Genomic DNA, 18,725 nt, shown 5'->3' on the forward strand with positions numbered 1-18,725 from the left:
TTAATGGAGTGAGCGCCACTTTTTTATGAGTTTCTTGAGCAGCACATCAAAAAAAAAAAATGCATTCAAATAGTTTTTGTTAACTTAAGTATGTGTCAACATATTGTTGAAAAGTTTTACTTTGTGATGGTATTTAATAATGACAAGGGATAAATTTCGGTAAAGTGATAATACAATAGAAACAATATTAAATTTCGTAAATAATTTTGAATTTTTGATAAGAAAGAATATGCTATGAAGTTAAAATTGATGAACTAAATAATTAAACAACAAATTTTCCCAATCATTTCATTAGATTTAAGAATCAAGTCTGCTAACTAATTAATAATAAATCAAATTAATCAGAACAAATAAATTTCCATAAAATTCTTGCAGTTTAATTTCTTTATTCTTTTTCATTTTTCATTTGTTTTTGAAAACATTTCAATTTCCTTTTTATACAAATTTATGTAGCTGAACTTCCTCTAACTTGACTTCAATTTACTTTAATTGCAATAAGCACAGATTAAATATATCCGACTGATTTTCAGTTTCTTTAACTACACTTCAATTAACGTTATTTGAAATTTAGTCAATTTAAATATTTTAAACTACATCTCACTTCTATTTCAATATATTTAAGTTCGAAAGCTTTTAGTTCTCTATTATATGCTACTTTTCACTTCAATTTAAATACACTTTAATAGGCATAGTTTAAATATTCTCCCCAAATTTGCACTTCACTTTAAATACACTTGAATTTCCTATCAACTGCTTTCGTAACTTAACAAGCGCTGTCATTATCGAATCAACACACACATATCACAACTAATTGATTTTATCCAATTTCAATGTGAATGCCATTTAGATTTCCCCTTCCCAAGTTGACTATATGTTGCTGAATTTATAGTTGTTGGGGGTCTGCCACAAGCCCTGAAAAGCGTTTACTGCTAAACCAAAAAGCCTAAGCAGCAACGTGCCACACAATTTCGGTAGAGTAGAGAGAACCCCGCTGCTCTTTCCTCTTCCCCTTGTCCGTTCTACTCCTCACTCAATACACTCCTCTCGTAATGCTGCTAATTTCAATTAGACCACAAGGTCTGGGAGTCGAAACATGCCGGGGACACACTCGGTGCAGCCAACTTGTTGGTTAATAATGCACACAAAACTAAATGCATAATTGGAGTCGAGAGTGAGGCAAAAAGGGAGGGGAGAGCGACGTGCAAAATGTTAATTTCTATTATGTGCGCCCAGCACGAAAATTCGTGCTGCTAAAATATTTATTCGCACCTATTTTGTTGTGCGGTGCTGTGTGTGGGAGTTGTGTGTGTGTGTGTGTCTCTAACAATGCAAAATTAGCGTTATTTATATATGCAAATGCCACGAGGAAGGAAGCGCCACTAGCTGCCCACAACGGATGGCAACTCTCTTTACCCTTCACCCTTTCCCTTTCCCGTACTCACCTCGCATCGTATTCAGCGCAGACTGTTTCATCATCATGTGCTTTCGCTTCACAAAGACCATGGCACCAAAGGACAACATCATGATGGCCAAAATGGCGCCGAGTAAAATGATGAACCACGGTTGTGTCAGCACATCATTCACATGCTCCGGATTGATGGGATAACTAATCAAAAAAAGGAATTTCGAAATTATTATTTACACATTTTAATCAAGTTACTTTAACTTACCGCTGATTGATGAACGGATCGAGACGTTTGGTTACCGGATCAAGACGCAACGTAGCAGGCACACAATACGGTCCAATGCCTGCATTATTGCCCGCTGCCACGCCCACCGTGTACATAACGCCCTCTGTGAGATTGGCCAACACAAGTGTCGGCGAAGCAGCATCGATAGTGACATTTGTTAGAATACGCGAGAAATTGTGAGCTGTATCAATGCCACGCACAATGACGTGATAGTAAAGCAATTGACCTGACAGAAGAGAGAGAGGAAAAAACGAGGTTAACAAAGGGTTCGAAATTAGTGGAAAAGGTTTCCCAAACTTACCATGTTGTTCCTTCATTTCGGGTGCTTTCCATTTCAAGAACACGGCGGAGGCATTCAAGAGTATCGCTTCCATGCCAAATGGCGCATCGTTGGGCACTGAAAAATTGAACAGAGAGAAAACAAAAGTTGTTTTAGGTTTCGAGTTGAGATGCGTTTTTGATTGCCATCAGCTGGCACAGATGGCAGCTGGCAAACAAAGGTCTAATGAGACAGTTTCACAGCCACGCTAATTAATTGCCATTTAGTTTGTAGTTGGCCAACAGTTTCCGGGTTATCATCGTCTTCTACTACTCGAGTGTGACACACACGCGGTATGAGTTATATTTTTAGAAGGAAGCATCAGCTGGAGGCTGGCTGGCATCATCAAGTGTGTGCAACTCACGTTTTGTGCTGCGCGCACTTCAAAAGCTCATCTTCATTTGTTTATTTATTTCCTTCTCCCTGCTCCGGTTGTTTTTTTTTTTTCTTTGTCTGTAAATTTTTTCAGTGTCTGTGTCTGTGTCTGGTTGAAGCAATTTCTTTAAATAAACACACGTGCGAATGCGAAACAAAAACAGCGCGACAGTCAAAAGCAAACGTCTCTCTAAATAGGTGCAGCTAGGTAGACATCCCTCTATATATGGTATGTTTATGGGGTTAGCAATACTTGGGGAGTCGTGAGTAGCCTGACATCGCTTTCTCTCTCTCTCTCTCTCTTTCTCATCTCTCAGCTCATCGCTCCTTTCTATTTTGGCTTTGTTCTGCGACATGCTAAAGTGCTTGTCAGGCTTTTGTCTGTACTTCTAGAGGGATTTCCCTCTGCTTTCTTTTTGTTTCATATCTATCTTGTTTTCTTTTTCCTGTTGTTGCTGCTTCCACTTCTTCTATTTTGAGACGTGGCTGATGACGCGCTTAACACGTAGCTGCCATTATGTGGCATATACGACCTCGAGGCGTTTTCGCTCTCTACTCTCTCTCGACTCGTTCAAATGTGTTGCACGTTGCATTTGCCAAAAACCAATTGGCCAGAATGCCAAATGTCTGTATCAAAGGGCTAAGCAATGCTAAGATTTATCAGTTAAATGAGAGTAGACGATATCAATTGGTGAAATTATCTGAGTTTGCAGTGTGGCAGAGAACTTTCATTTTTTTTTCTTTTTATAAGAAATTGCACAACGTATTTCTATACTTTTTTTGGTCTTCTATATAGTTCATGCTACATTTGACTATAAGTTGTTTGTTTTGCTATGATTGACTATACATTTCTACACTAATTGTAAAATAGAAATATTTATTAGAATAAATAATATTCTATATTCTCAGAGTTAGATGTCTGATATTTTTGTTTCTTCAAAAATTTCTTCATCAAATTTTCTTTAAGTTACAGCCTTTTCTTTATTACAGGGTATTAGCTAGTCGTTGGCTTTAATAAACTTGGCTCTTGGCTAGACTTTTCTACTTTAAAAGATAATTCGACGTTAGGAGCATTAATTTACATTTTTACGTAACTCAAAATTTGAGGAACTGTTTCTTTACTTGTTTTTTTCCACATCAATAATTATCTACGTTATATATTAAAATTTGCTTTAAGTTAAAGTCTTTACTTTCTTGCAGGGTATAAGCTAATCGTTCCCTTTAAAACTTGTTATTTTGCTGCAGTTTTGTGCCCACTTCCGCTGTAGCTCAAGGAGCTGTGCCGAATGCTTCCTGTGTGGCATTTGCCTTCACAGGATGAACAAACACACATGAAATTTGCATTTGCAAGGCGCTGCAGCTGTTTTGGAACCACTGTGCAGCAAGCAGGTGAAAGAATTGAAAAAGAAAGGGATTAACAAACAGTGAGAGAGAGGCGGAAAGAGATAGAACTTAGAGACTGCGTCACGCAGCAGCAGCAATAATTGTTGTTTATCTTTACACAATTGCGTTGGCAATTTCTTTGAGTTGTTGTTGTTGCTGCTTATGTATTTGTTGTTGTTGTTCCTCCACTGACTGTTGCTCATAATACTTTAGCTATTGTTGTTGCTGCTGTCAGCAAAAGTCAGACGCGCAAGTGGAAATGTGATGCATACGAAATGAGTTTTGATTTGAAGAGCCAAAAGCAGCGACTGTGACAGACTCCTGAATTTTGTCTCCGCCTCTTCCTTTTGGTGACTGCAACGCGGGCAACGTTTGTGCATTTTATATAATGCAGCTGCCACACAGTTTGTTGACTTATTTGTGGCACGGTCTTTCGCTCTCTCTCTCTCTCTCTCTCTCGTTCTACCTATGCTATCTCTTTCGCTATGTTTACTACTGCGTTGACAGATATTTTCCTGCCTGTAAAATTCCTGTCGCTTTTGGTGTCCTTTCGCTTCTGTTTTGCTTTTTATATTTAATTATTTTTCTAAAAGTCGCCTCATTGAGAACTGCTCTCTGTTTATGTGCTCTTCTTTTTTATATTATTTTTTTTTTGGGAAGTTTTTGGGTGATAAAATGAAGTGATAAACCTGTCTGCAAAGTTTCGACTGTTGAGTTGGCATTTTTGCATTTTGCCAACGAGAAGTAAAAAGAATAAACCATAGCAAGAAATGCTAGAAAAAGTACGTGTATCTGTTGAAATATTTTCGAGGACAGTCTTATCAGGTGGCATCTATGGAAAACAAGCATGTGTCTTACTCAAGAGACCAACTAAGAGGAGCTCAGTAATCCGAAAAGAGTTTTGCCAGCTGATAATATAAAGTATATAGCTGCTTTGTTGAGAGCTAAACTGTCAATAAGAAGAAAAAACTTTTAGCTGAGAAAATTTTGAAAAAAAAGCATAGTTTAAAGATATTTTGGTTGTCTCAAATATATATATTGTTGTCTTAATGCAGCTGTTTTTGAGATGTTCTTAAGTTTGATAATATATAAGAATACTAGAAAATTCAAGTTTTGGTTTCAGCAAGAAATGTCTTTTTATTCTATGCCAATTGTATTTTCATTTAAGGACCTAAAGTGCTGAGTCAAAGAATTTTTTTTTTTTAAATAAAAAAAAAACTGCCAATATGACGACTCTTTTGGGAGAGAAATTTTTGAATAAGAAGCTTTTATATAGTTGAGGAAGCTTAAAGATTTTTAGTTGCTGGCTTAGGATCAATTTAATGAAGCTGCTTTGAGATCTAATTTAATTGCTTAAGTTAAGGAAATTCTAGTCGATAACGATAAAAGAATATTCTAGTTCTAGTCTCTATTGTGTTTTTCGCTAAGAACCTGAATTGCTTAGTCAGTTCTTTCTCTACCTAAATTACACTTCGTACTTAGTGTTTACTCTCTACCCCTTTCTGGCAGCTTCAAATGATCCTTGAGCGCACCTTAAGCCCCTATCGAATCATTTGTGGCCACACAGAAAGCATCCTTTTTTTCGTGCTTTCACCTGCGTTGCTTGTGGCATCAATAATGCCACACATGAGTTGAGGCGCCTCCTTCACGTTTGCCTTCGCAATCGCTACGTGTCGCACGCATATCCTGGCGATATCCGTTTTGATTCGCTTATTTCGCTTTTTTATTTTTATTTTTGTTTTCCGCCATTTCCCGATGATTGACATAAATTCCATTTCGCCAGATTCGTAAAGTTGCAGCCCCCTTTTCCTGAATGTGTTCTTTATGCGACCCTTGGAATTATATGCGATTATTGGAACCCGCATCTGGCAGCTGGGCCAAGGAGGCAATGTCGAAGGCATTTATATCCTTTTATTGAATTGGTTTATTGTTGCAATGTCCTCCTCCACGCCCCGCGCATTTGTCACAAAACAGCAAACTACCCCCGCTCTAGGGTGGCAATTTTTTATACCCGCTACCCATATGGGAGAAGGGTATTATAACTTTGTGCCTGCAGGAAATATACATATGTACCAGGCAGAAGAAGGCATCTCCGACCTTAGACAGTATATACATACAGTACATATATTCCTGATCAGCGTCAACATACGACACGATATAGCCATGTGATAGCCTTTGGCATATTTTTAGTATTTTTGCGGTATATTCTGTATGTAGTACATCAATATACCAAATATAGCCGTTGATATATTTTTAGTATTTTTGCGGTATATTAATTAGGTGTATAGCCATGTCCGTATGTAAGCTGCTTTGACTGACAATCTGGTATATTTTGCATTTTATGGTATATTGTGAATGCAGTATACCAAATATTGTCTTTGGCATATTTTTAGTATTTTTGTTATTTTGACAATCTGACAATTTTAACGTAGTATCAATATACCAAATATAACCTTTGGTAAATTTTCAGTATTTTTGCGGTATGTTAATTTGATATATTTCAAAATTAATACCGAACTGTTTTGCTTTTCTTCACAATATGTAGTATTTTTGTGGTATATTAATTTGGTATATTTTAATTCACATTCGCAATGACTATCGGGTATCTTACAGTCAAGCACACTAGACTGTAGTTGTTTTACTTTTTTTCGTTTTTTTTTTGTGGTTGTTGTGAAGGTATTTATATGGTTTGTTGAATCTGACTGGTTCATTAGACGCCGTGGCGTAAACAGACTTTAAATCAAGTAAAACTCTGAACTTATATTTGCCTACGAGTATGTTTTTGCCCTAGCATAAATATTACATCAAAAGGAGCAAAACTCCTTCCTTATATATACATATGTGTGTGTGTGTGTTTACTTACCATCTTCGAGGGTGCGAGCGAGGCGCGAATTTGAAGGTTTGCCCTCAACGGATTTGTAAAATGGCACAATGAAAAATTCATAGAGCGTATACTGCAGGAGGCCGGTGAGGGTGCAGGATGAGGCGCCGCCACCATTGAGTATCGTTAGCATGCGATATTTGCTGCTAAACAACGTGGCCAGCGATTGCCGTTGCTGCTGCTGTGTGGATTCCATTGCATCACGTTTCCCGGCAGCGGCAATATTTGGTTTTGTCGAAATCAATGCCGATGCGGAAGCCGAGGCAGAAGCTGTAGCTGATGCTGATGTGGCACCCAACAGCGGATTGGTATTGACGGTGACGGGCAGCGCATTGTTTGCAATGGGATTGGGCAACTGCCTGGCATAGATGTAGAAGCCCTCGACGTATTTGCCATTGATGATCTGCATAGACAAGAGCGAGAAATAGCAGGCAATGAGTTTGAATCGAATGGTTTTTTCGGGGAGCTCTTTCGTTGCTTACCTGCCAAGTGAGCTTCATGCTGGTCGAGTCCACAACGCTGGCATTGGTGAGTTCCACCACATCGCCAGACAACAGACTGGCGCGTGCTTCGCTCAGATCCAGACCGCTGTTGAAATAGCGCTGCAAACACACACAAGAATTAGATTAAAGTTGGTGCGGAAATTAGCAGGAAAGTAGTATTGGAAAAAAAGACCAAGTTCTAAAATCGAGAACATTCGTCTTAAAAATCGTGTTCTTAATATAATAAATTCTTAAAACTATAATAATATTATTATTAATAATATAAGATATTTAACTATGCTTAAACTTTTTAATTTGTAAATTTAGCTTGTAACTGGTTTTTAAACATTTTTGAGGGTTGTTATAGATGTGGCTAGATTGTTTAATAAATTTTTACTGCGTGTTTAACAAATCAACATAATCAACAAATTTAGTAGCTCTAGCTTTGCTGCTCTTTGAGTTGTACGTGTTTTAAAAAGCGGACAGACAGACAGCAGGAGGATCGAACTTGAAAAATATGGTTAAATGAAGAAATGATCAACTTGTTTAAGCTACAGCAACTTTCTTTTGGCTGTTATACGGTTTCTAGCAAATTTAATGTTTATATTTTCTGTATTCTCTGAGTTCGCAGACTTTTAAGATGCGGACAGACAGCCAGACAGAAAAATGTCTTTTGATTAAGATATAAACCTTTTTTAAGCTGAAGCAATTTTGTTTTTGGTTTTAACATCTATTATCGATTACTGCTAACAAATTTGATATTTATATTTGTGATAGTCTTTAAGTATGAGAACTTTTAAGACGCGAACAGACAGAAGTCAGTAATATTCTTAGACGAAGAATTGATTTACTTTAAGGAGAGTGTCTTTCTTTGACTGTTAGTTAAACTTGCAATTGCCACTAAGGTATTGAAAATTTTTAACTATATATTCTGGATATGTAAATTCCATAAATATTATTTATTGACTTACCGTGCCCACGGCAATGGGTTCCGACATGGGGCTGGGCAGCGAGAGTCCGTGTGAGTTCTCGGCGCGTATCAAAAAGAAATAATTGACACCCGGCACCAGACCGAGTTGTGTGTACGTTGTATTCTGAATGCGAGTGCCGACTGCCACCCAGCCATCGGTCTCGTTCTTGCCAAACATTTCGACCACATAGCCAACCAAACTGGAGGCGCCAACTTTGTTGCTGCGCGTCCAGCTCAATGTGACTGAATCCTCGCCCTTCTCCACCAGCTGTGGTTTACCTGGTGGTCCAGGATACGTGGACAACTCGGGTGCGCGATAGAACTTAATGTTGGGATTCGTTGGAGTGTCGAGACGAAGGTAACCGCTCCACGAGGATTTGCCATTGCGATTGCTGGCCACACAGGTGTACAAGCCTTCGTCCTCGTGGCGCTGCAGATCGGAAATGGTCAGGGTGCCGGCATCGGAGAGATTGCGTCGCTCGTGGTCCTGCACATCGATGGGTATGCCATCCAGATACCACGAGATCTGTGGAGCCGGTGTGCCTAATGTGCGGCACGGTAGCACCACAATCGATTTCACGGGCAACGTCTGATTGACCGGACCCTGCTCAATTATCGGTGGCGGCAGCTCGAACTGTGTGTCCACACTCACCACCGTTCGACTGCTGACACTGCCCACCGCATTGAGGGCATTGCACACCACCACTTTGCCCGAATCTTCGCGTGCAAATCGCGCTATCGACAGCACCGAGCGACCCTCGGGTGTTAGGGTCACCTCGAGGCGGCCATCGCGATAGCCGGGCAGCAGCAGCGAGCTGTTGCCTTCGACGGACCAGTAGAGGGTGGGGCGGGGATGACCGCTGGCCTGGCACTCGAAGAGCACCTCGTCGCCGATCTCCACCAGCTGGTTCTTGGGGCGTGTGATGAATTTCGGAGGTGCTAAGGAAGTGGGGGGAAATGCGAGAGAGAAAAATTTTGTTAGATGAGGGAATTGAAAATAATAAGTGGACTCTTTTAAAAAAATAACTAAGATAATAAGCTGGTGAACTATTGAAATGCAATTTTATATTCAAATGTTACATTTTAATTAGAATAACTCGAATTGATAATTCAATTGAGAGCTAATAGCATCTCATATATAGTACATATAGAAAATCAACATTTATTTTTGTTCTATTTATATTATTTAAAATGAATTTGAGAAAAAAGAAAATGTACTTTTGTTCAATTAAATTGAAACTACATTTTATTTTTTAAATTAAATTGAAAAAAAAAAATATTGAAAAATATTTTTCAATTAAAATGAAACTAAATTTTAAATTTAAATGTTAATCTTCAACTTTTTCTTTGGAAATAACACAAAAGTTGTTTAACTTTGTGGATTGAATTGATTTTTTAAATGTCCTTTGGTTCTTAAAATTTCTATTATATTTTCTTAATTTTAAAATTTGTATTACATTTTTTTCATTTTAAAGTTTTTATTAAAATTCTTGAATTTTAAAATTGTTGTGAAAATTGTTAAACTTTTACAAAAAAAAATCATCAAGTTACGTTTATATTATAAATTGTTATAATTTGTGAAATAATTATTCATTTTACTATAATTTCTTATTGAAAAGATAAAGCTATTTTTTAAAGAAAATTAAACAAAAAATAGATGTATGAACATATGTATATAATGTATGTGTATAAATTTTACCCAAAAAATTTCAATTCTAAAGACATAATAACTTTTATGTGGTAGAATAAAAATGTATAATTTTATATGGTTTAATTTTGATGAAAAATTAATACGTTGTTTTCTAACATTTTAACCCAATAACAAAAATCGCAAAATAAATTTTATTTAGTTGAATAGAATTTAGACAGACGGTCAAGTGGCTGTGAGGTTGAGCAATTAACTTACCGTGGACGGTGAGAATGCCCGTGGCCGTAATTGAGCCGACCGCATTGTCCGCCTCACAACTGTATTCGCCCATGTCCTCGAGCGTGACGTCGTCCAGCTTCAGACTGCGGTCCTCAAGTATGTGCACACGACCTGCAGTCGAAAAAAGAGTGTGGAGAGAGAAAAGAGGAGGAGAAGGGAGGTTGAGTTAGTTGAGTGAGAGATTCATGTGAGTATTGCAAAAAAGTAAGAAAGAAAGAAAATAAAGCGAGCAACGAAAGCGCACACAACGTTTTCTTCGTCTTCGTCTTTTGCTTCTACTTCGTTAGTAGTTCAAGTAGCGTAAAAATGGCCAAGAGTGATAGAGAGGTTTGTGCGAGGGCTGGGGGGGGGAAGCAAGTCAAATAACCACAGCTTAGTAAGCCAAGCAGTTCGAGAGGGGGCGTGGCACCTTACAATAAGAGATTTTGAAGACAACGAGAGAGCAGAACAACAACAACTTTGCTTTCTTTTTGCTCGGTTGCCTCGCTGCGAAATATCCTTTAAATGTGTTGTTGTTGCTCTTCTTCTTCTTCTTCAGTGGCCACTGTGCCAATTGTTTGCTTAACAAAAGTTTAGCCCAAAGCAGAGCAAATGTTTTTTTCTCCTCCCCCCGGAACGTATTTTCTTTTACGGCTGCGAGGGCAGTTTAAAGAAGCGTAACTAGCTTTTGCGTGGGTTTGTCTAGTTACACTCACACACACACACACCACAATTGACTGTGTGTGTGTGTGTGGGTTGCATTTGGCAGAGGGTGCGTCCTGTCTGAAGGACAACATTGCAACAGTGGAGACGAGTCGAGTCGACTCAGTCGAGTGTTGTGCAAGCAAAATTGTTGATTGCTGCCAACAGAGATTGGCAATTAACGGAATTAAAAGTTACAGTTGTGTTTGCCCAGTTGGACGCTGCCCCTGCACCCGCCCGCCCCTCGACAGTGGTTTGAGCTGCCAACCACACTAACAACAACAACAACAACGATAATAACAGACTAACTATAACAGTTAGCAGCGCAGCCTCTGACAACGTAGGTGTTTATTACACAGTGCAAAATGTCTAATTGAGATGTTTAGTTGAGATACAAATTGGTCGTAAATAGAGAAATCGATTGCATGAAATGTTGCCTAATCAAGGTGTTAACATTTTATTGAAATAATCTAAAAAGTTCTTCTTATTACAGAGAACTTTAAAGGTAATAAAAAGTAAAAGAAACTTGGCGAAAAATTTTCTATAAATGCTTACGCTAAAGTGTATAAAATTTGGTAAGAATTTCAACAGAAAGAAACTTTAATATATGCAGTACTATCAAAGTTTTCTTTAAAACCAAAAAAGACCATCAAATATCAAAAAAACTTGTGTTATTTTAAAAGTCTGCTTGAGTATCAAATTTTTGTAGAAATTTGTTTACATACTTAAGTAAGTGTGCCCCTATTATATATATAAAATTTTTAATTTTGAATATCCTTCGCTTTGATCTTAAAATACAATCTTAAATTGAGGAAAAAACTATCTTAAAGCAGTCATTTATTGACAATGAACTTTGTCTTTGTGTAATTCCTTTAAATTAAAGAAAAAGTAGCCAAGGAATTCCTTATAAAGAGAGAATGCGAATAAAGTTTCTTTATAACTTTTTTTCTTATAGAGATGCTAAATGAGGAAAGATTATCACTTGAAAACTAGCAACTAAAGAATGTAACTGAAATTAATATTTTATACAGAATCTGCATCAACTATTTGCAGTTCTCTTTGTAGACTATTTCGCTGAGTGTATTTGCAGTTGAAATGCTGACAGTTGAAACATGAAAAGCCACAGGCCAAAGGCCAAAGCAACCGCAGAAAGTAAACTTTTTTTTTTGCTCTGTGTGTGTTGTTGTTGTTGTTGTACTTTGTTTGCAGTCCGTGTGTGTGCCGTTCATTTTTGTCCCCTTTACTGTGGAGGGGAGTGAGAGCGGGGGAGTTGAATGCAAATATGGTAAACAGAAAGCTTAAATTTCATTTGAAATGGAAAAACTAACAAAATGGCAGACGAAGCACTTCCGGTTAATTGACCATGAGATGGATGCTTGATGCTTGATGTTGATGTTGATACTTACGCAGAGGCATATTGCCGCCGGAGGCGGTGCGTCGCCACAACACATCCGGCAGAGGATCGCCGCCGATGCGACACTGAAACACAACCGAGCTGCCAACAACCGCTGTTTGATTCTGCGGACCACGTATGAGAAAAGGACGAACTGTAAAAGAAGGATATTGAAATGAGGTCTAAGAGTAGTAAAGAGTTATCTTCCTCTTCTGTAGCTTACCGTGCACTTTGAGAAAAGCTGTTGCGGATTCGCGAGTGCCAACAACGTTCTTGACCACACACTGGTAACGCCCATCATCCGATTGACGGGCATCCTGTATGGCCAAATTGCCGCCATCGACGATGCGAATGCGCTTGTTGTTGCCGCTGTTGCCAGCGCCATTCAGATTCAATGTTTGTCCATTCTTGCGCCAAGAGATTTGCGGCTCTGGTGAGCCACGCGGTGCACCGCATTCCATCAATGCCACCTCGCCTTGGGCAACTCGAGTGTTTTGCGGTTCCAGTCGAAATTCATCTCGCAAAACTGTTGGAGAAAGAGGACGAAGAGATGGAGAAATGTAGAGAGCTAAGCTTCGATTGATTCAATATTAATAACTGTCGAATGAAAGGGCAAAGAGGAGAAGTGAAGTGAAGTGAAGTGAAGTAAGGCAACACTCAGGTGAAACGAAACTTGCTTGATTCATCCCTTTTTGCCATTGACCAAGTGGCTGCTGCTTTGAGTATTCTTCATATTTAATGCGTCTGCCATTTGAAATCTCTTTCGCTTCTCCCTCCCCTACTTTGCCCCCTTCTACAACTTCTGCCCGATATGCCAATAAAAAGCTTGATAATGATGCCTGTCCAGGGCGCTTTGAGCTGCATCTGCTGCAATATTAATAAGCTTTGCCATTTGCAATGCGTATTTCGCATTTTTATTGCTCAAAACAGAAATTGAAAAATGTAAGAAACACTTGAGCTATGGCTGCTGAACGGGAAGATATCCACTAATTGAAAATTGGCAATGTGAAGAGCTGAATTGTTCACCTTAAGAAGTTTGTTTAGAATTTTTTAGCTCAATAAAATGTTTATAAAATATAGAAATTGTATAAAATTTGTCTGCAATTATTTTAAACAAGCTGCTTAACTCAATTGTATGTGAAATGCTTTTTAGATTGTCTGCAATTTACTTCTTAAAATACAAATTGAAGCCAGAAATGTTCTTTACTAGTTTGAACATTTTTTTATAGAAACGGACAAATTAAATTACATTTTTTTTTTTCAAATTTTCTACATGATTCAATTTCTAATCTTTCTCATTATTACTCTTCTAATTAAATCAGAAATATATTTTAAAAATAGTTTCAGAATTGTCTGGCATTATTTTGCAGAAGCACTTCAATGAATTGTTATTTGAAATCCTTATTTAATACATTTATGAATAATATTTATGATTTTCTGATATAAAGCGATATAAACTACTCCCAACTTGGCATAAGTTGGCAAGTAACTTTCCCTTTCTATCAACAATATATTTCTTAAACATTTCAATGAAATAACATTTTTTACATACCGTTTTGCGATTTTCTATGATTTGTTTGCTTTTATGCCTGGCTAGGACTTCCCTAACTAAGTTATCCTCTCTACAGGGTATCAAAATGTTGAATGCCAAATGCGAACTGCACTTGAGGCAGACGCATAATGCGCTTCAGTTGCTGCCAAAGGCAACAAAGCAACTGTGCACAGACAATCTACAATCTACATTGAATTGGCATATTACCTTATGCTTAACTTTCAGTCAGAATGTTTGATAAAGATGAAGGATAAACAAGGTGAAGACTATCAAATGCCAAAAGTTGATAAACCCTTTAAATGAGTTCAAGGACTGGAGCACAAATTGAAAATCCTTTTTGTGCTTATTATTAATTAATCTGCTTGGGAACAGCCGTTGGCAACGCGCCAAAGCAGCCCCAAAAATACAACAAGAGAAAGAGAGACTGACTTTATTTTGTGTTTGTATCAATTACAAAACATTTCTGCGAGTGCTTTATTTTATTAATTAGAAAGTGACGTGGCTAACACGTCGTCTATGGCGGAAACAGGAACTAAAACTGGACATGCAATGCAGTTGAGGGTATCAAAAAAAAGTTTCCGAAAAAACTGAAACTGAATGCAAGCCACAAAAGTTCATTAGCTGAAAATGTGCAACGTCAATCGATCAATGTCAGTAAATGTCTTTTTTTCGTTTCGGACTTGTGCCTATTGTGTATTTTATTTAATGAGCACTTAAAAGCCGCAACCTCAAAAGGCAAAAATACACTGGAAAGCTGAAAAGTGTAGTTTTATTTTAGCTTGACAACTTTAACTTTTTTCGAATTTCAACCCTAAACTAACAAGGTTAAACTTACTGTGAATTTATTTTAATTTTAGATAGTTGTTTTTTTTTGTTCTTTAATAAAATGTAGAAGAATATTTTACAAATTTATTAGGAGAGCTTTGAGGAAACAATTTGCTTAAAGGATGCTGCTGAATCTTTAAAGTATTGTCTTGATTTATTATACCTGCTGCCCATAGAAGGTGTAATTTGGTTAAGATCTTTAAAAAATGTATTTCGGACATACTTTTCAATGGGAAAAAAACGCATACTTTGGCTGACAAATGTAATATGCTAAATATGGGCTTCAGTATATTTTAGTATTTTTCTGGTATATTTTTTGGACAATCTGACTATTGTATTGTAGTAGTATATCAATGTACCAAATACAGTCTTAGGTATATTTTTAGTATTTTTGCAGTATATTATTGTAGGCAGTCTGGAAATACTATATTAATATACTAAATATAGCGTTCGGTATATTTTAGTATAACTGCGGTATATTATTATGACAATTTGACAATTCTAATTAATAGATCAAATATAGCTAACGGTATTTTTTTAGTATATTAATTCGGTATTTTTCAAATAGAGTACTAGACTTTTTTGGTTCATTTAAATCTGTAGATTTCTTACTGGTTACCATTATCATCACTTCATCTCTAAGTTAACTAAATTCTATTTAGTTTATTTTATGCAAGAGTTGTTTTACTTACATGCGACTTGCAACGTTGCATTTCTCGACCGCGCCACACCAAACTCATTCTTGGCCTGGCACCAATAAGTGCCCGCATCGCTCTCCCTTCTCGAGTGTATGACCTGCAAAAAAAAAAAAGAAAGAAGGAAAGAGATTATAGACATTATTAAAGAGATACACTCGTATGTATACCGGATGGGTATTAAGTAGTTGGAGGACTTAAGTCGACACGTGTCAAGCTCGTATGAGATCAAAAAGAGTCAAGGAAATTGCTCAACCAAAATCAAATAAATGCTGAGAGAAACGTGCGTATTTTTTGGTCTGGACCTGGGTCAGTGTTTGACCCACACGCTGCACACGCTGCGTATACGCAATTTAATTTAATTAAAAATAAAAACGTATACACTTGCTGCTTTGCAACCCCAAATTTTTGGGTCCTCCTCGGCCTTAATCACTTGGCCTCTTCAGTTTTAATTGGCAACAAACTGTAAGCTCGCCGACAAGTCACTTAGGCTGGACTCTCGAAAAATGCCTTCTCAAATGCCATTGAAAACAATAAAAATAAACGAGAAGGGTGCGGAGAGGAGAGACAGGAGGAGGAGGCAACAACAAATTACCCGTCTGCTTACTACGAGATATGATACGAGGAGATTTTTAATGATTTATCCCTCTCTCTCTCTCTGTTTTTTTTGGTGGGGTCGTCCGGCTTGACAAACGTTGCTGTCCAACAAAATATTGCAACCCATTTAACATTTATTTATTTTACACAACAATTTAACGCAATTTCAATTCAAAACGCACTCAGCCTGCAATAATTTGTTGAAACGAAAAACTTGAAATAACAAAATAGATAACCGAAAAAAAAATTACATTTTTGTTGCATTTAATGAAAAACAGAAAACAACGCGGGGGGTGACGGGGGTAACAAATTTAATATAAACACACACACAGAACTGCAGTCGAGACAGATAATGTGGCATTGGATTGGGGAAAACCCAACCAAACCTAACCCAAGCAGCCCTTTCCGCATCGGCGTCTCCTCGTTAGCTCAAATTGTGAAATGTGCACGCACGCAGGGTTTTGCTGTGGGCGGGGTTAAGCCTTAGAGATGTGCAAGGGATGTCGCATAGAATACGATGATTGTTGTCTAGGTTTAGATAATGACTTGTCAGCATTTTACGTATAATACTTTCTAAAGATTTTAAAGTTGTTTTATAGAAATATTCTATTCTTCCTTTTAGATATTGTAGTAAAATATTTGCTGCTAACCAAATTTTAATGCATCGTTTCATTAAATGTGATTATCAATTTTAATTTCTAAGCTTTTAAAATTTTAAAATTGTCAATTTTACTTAAGCGACTTTATTTCATACAAATAAAGTAGCCCCAAAAATATTGGATGTATTCGATTATTATAATTTGCCAAATTTTGAATGCTTTTAAAATATTTGTACAATATTTTTCCATTCCTTTATCAGAACATAAAGATCATTAAAAATCCTGAATTCCCATTCTTTTACACAGGTTCTTACATAAGATTTTTTCGATCTTAAAAAAAATTTTTGAAATAAGATTTTTAAGTTGAAAAATATTGTTGGCTTCTTGGTCTAATTTTTTAGATATTTCCGTTTTCGAAACTAAATTATAATTTTGATTTTCAAGATTGTGGAATCTAGATTTTTTGTGGACTTTCGATCATGATTTAAGAATAAACCTGGTTTATTCAATTTTGATATCAAAGAATCTTTGATTCAAGATACTCCTATAGTATTTATTCCCTATACTTTTTTAACTCTTTTTTTCAACCCACAACGTTCATCTCTATGCCTCTTCCCGTAGACTTCGACTAGACGCAGTCGAAAGTGTTTCTCAGGCCTATCCTTAAAAAAAAACAGAAAAAAAAGAAGGGGGGATACCGCCCTCTTCCCTTGTCGTGTATGTCTTATTATTGTTACTTCTGTTATGCTGTCTGCGTTTTGTTTTGCTTTCCGATCAAAATGCAACCATTCGGAAGCGCATAAAATAATATGAGCAAAAATTTATGCGCAAATGTTGCGTTTCTCAGCCAAACTCGAGATGAAGTTGTGGAAACATCGAAATGGGGTGTTGTATGTACTTCCAATGAATTCCAAATGATAGGCAGACAGACAGACAGACAACAACAACAACAACAGTTTGCAGCAGATAATGATAGAGTTATGCTGTGTGTGATGTGATGTGAAGTAATGTGCTCTTACCTTCAGAAAAAATAAACCACCCGCGGGCAGCATTATGCGATGTGAGCCGCCATCCGTTTTCAGTTCCCGTCCATCCTTGAACCATTGAATTGTCGGTGTTGGATTGCCATCGGCCTTGCAATTAAACGTGAATGGATCATTTTTTGGCACCGTCGTATCCATTGGATGCTCAATGATGTGTGGATTTTCACCTGGTGTTCAGAAAGAAAGACAAAGAAAGAGAAAAAAAAAAAAAAATGAATTTTTAGTTTAAGAGGTCTTCTAATATTACAGTTTGTGTTGAGAATATTTCTTGAGTGTTGAGTAACCACATGTGTTTGCGACTCAAGTGGGATCCTCTCTCTCTAGGGAGTAGAAACATTTTACATCTTGTTACATCTTTCTCTTTAAACAAGTTTTGTCACTTAGTTCAATTAATGCAGCCATTAGAATATCGTTAAAGGAACATCACAAGCAAGAAAACCCCACGCAGTTTTAGGGACACAAATCTCAGCTAAAATTACGTTAAGAAGCAACACACAGAGAAATTCACTTGAAATTTTTGGGTCCTCGCCTCAAATTCAATTAAGTTCAAGAAAATATTTGCTCGCCCACGGTGCGACAGACAGACGGACAGACAGACAGACAGAATACAGAATAGAGAGGAGAGACTAAACATAAATTTACAGCATGTCGATAAGCATGAAACAAAGGACAACGCTAGATAAACTTTATTAAAAGCAGCAGCAGCAACAGCAACGACACAGCAATGACCAGCGAAATGGAGAACAGATGAAATGTAATTACAAAAAGCGCTTAAAGGTGAAAAATGTCGATGTGTGTGTGTGTGTGAGAGAACGAATGAAAATGGAGAAGTGAAGTTGCAGAGAGAAAAGCGCCGTTGGGTTGGCTTTTGCTTTGCTTTGGTTTGGTTGGGGTTTGGTGTTTGGTAGTAGTACCCATCATTCAGCCGGAAATTAAGTTCTGCAGATTTATTGAAAGCGGATAGTAATGAGAGCTGAGCGAAAGAGAATGAATGGCGATGAGACAAACACTGATTGAAGAGACAACACAGTCAGATTGTTAGAAACATAGTGAAGGAGACCAAAAAAAAGGAAAATATGTATATTTGTTCAACTTTTTCAAATTTGCATTAAAACGTAAAACATTTTAATACAAAAATCATATTATAATGTAATTCAATGTTGATGATTTTTAGTTATATATTAACATTAATAAAAATAAAGGCTGACAAAGTTACTAACAAATAAAGACATGGACAGACACACAGACGGAGCATAATAAATGCGATTTTTCTTTCCTTAACCCGTTGCATATTTGGTTACAAAATTATTGT

General features: G+C 37.1%; 1 protein-coding gene across 1 annotated transcript in view; it reads right to left on the reverse strand.

Moving 5' to 3' along the window:
* Positions 1-18,725, reverse strand: part of LOC133842887 (protein sax-3) — a 56,842-nt gene that overhangs the window by 6,792 nt on the left and 31,325 nt on the right. Inside the window, exons 2-12 of the mRNA XM_062276184.1 lie at positions 17,390-17,580; positions 15,172-15,274; positions 12,326-12,628; positions 12,116-12,256; positions 10,008-10,139; positions 8,103-9,040; positions 7,132-7,251; positions 6,632-7,052; positions 1,993-2,088; positions 1,671-1,917; positions 1,443-1,606 (exon numbers count right to left, since the gene is read on the reverse strand). Of these exons, the coding sequence (XP_062132168.1) occupies positions 1,443-1,606; positions 1,671-1,917; positions 1,993-2,088; positions 6,632-7,052; positions 7,132-7,251; positions 8,103-9,040; positions 10,008-10,139; positions 12,116-12,256; positions 12,326-12,628; positions 15,172-15,274; positions 17,390-17,580 (2,856 nt within the window). The remainder of the gene's footprint in view (positions 1-1,442; positions 1,607-1,670; positions 1,918-1,992; positions 2,089-6,631; positions 7,053-7,131; positions 7,252-8,102; positions 9,041-10,007; positions 10,140-12,115; positions 12,257-12,325; positions 12,629-15,171; positions 15,275-17,389; positions 17,581-18,725) is intronic.

The sequence above is a fragment of the Drosophila sulfurigaster genome, chromosome 2L (genome assembly GCF_023558435.1).
Source record: "Drosophila sulfurigaster albostrigata strain 15112-1811.04 chromosome 2L, ASM2355843v2, whole genome shotgun sequence".
Taxonomy (NCBI): Eukaryota; Metazoa; Arthropoda; class Insecta; order Diptera; family Drosophilidae; genus Drosophila; species Drosophila sulfurigaster.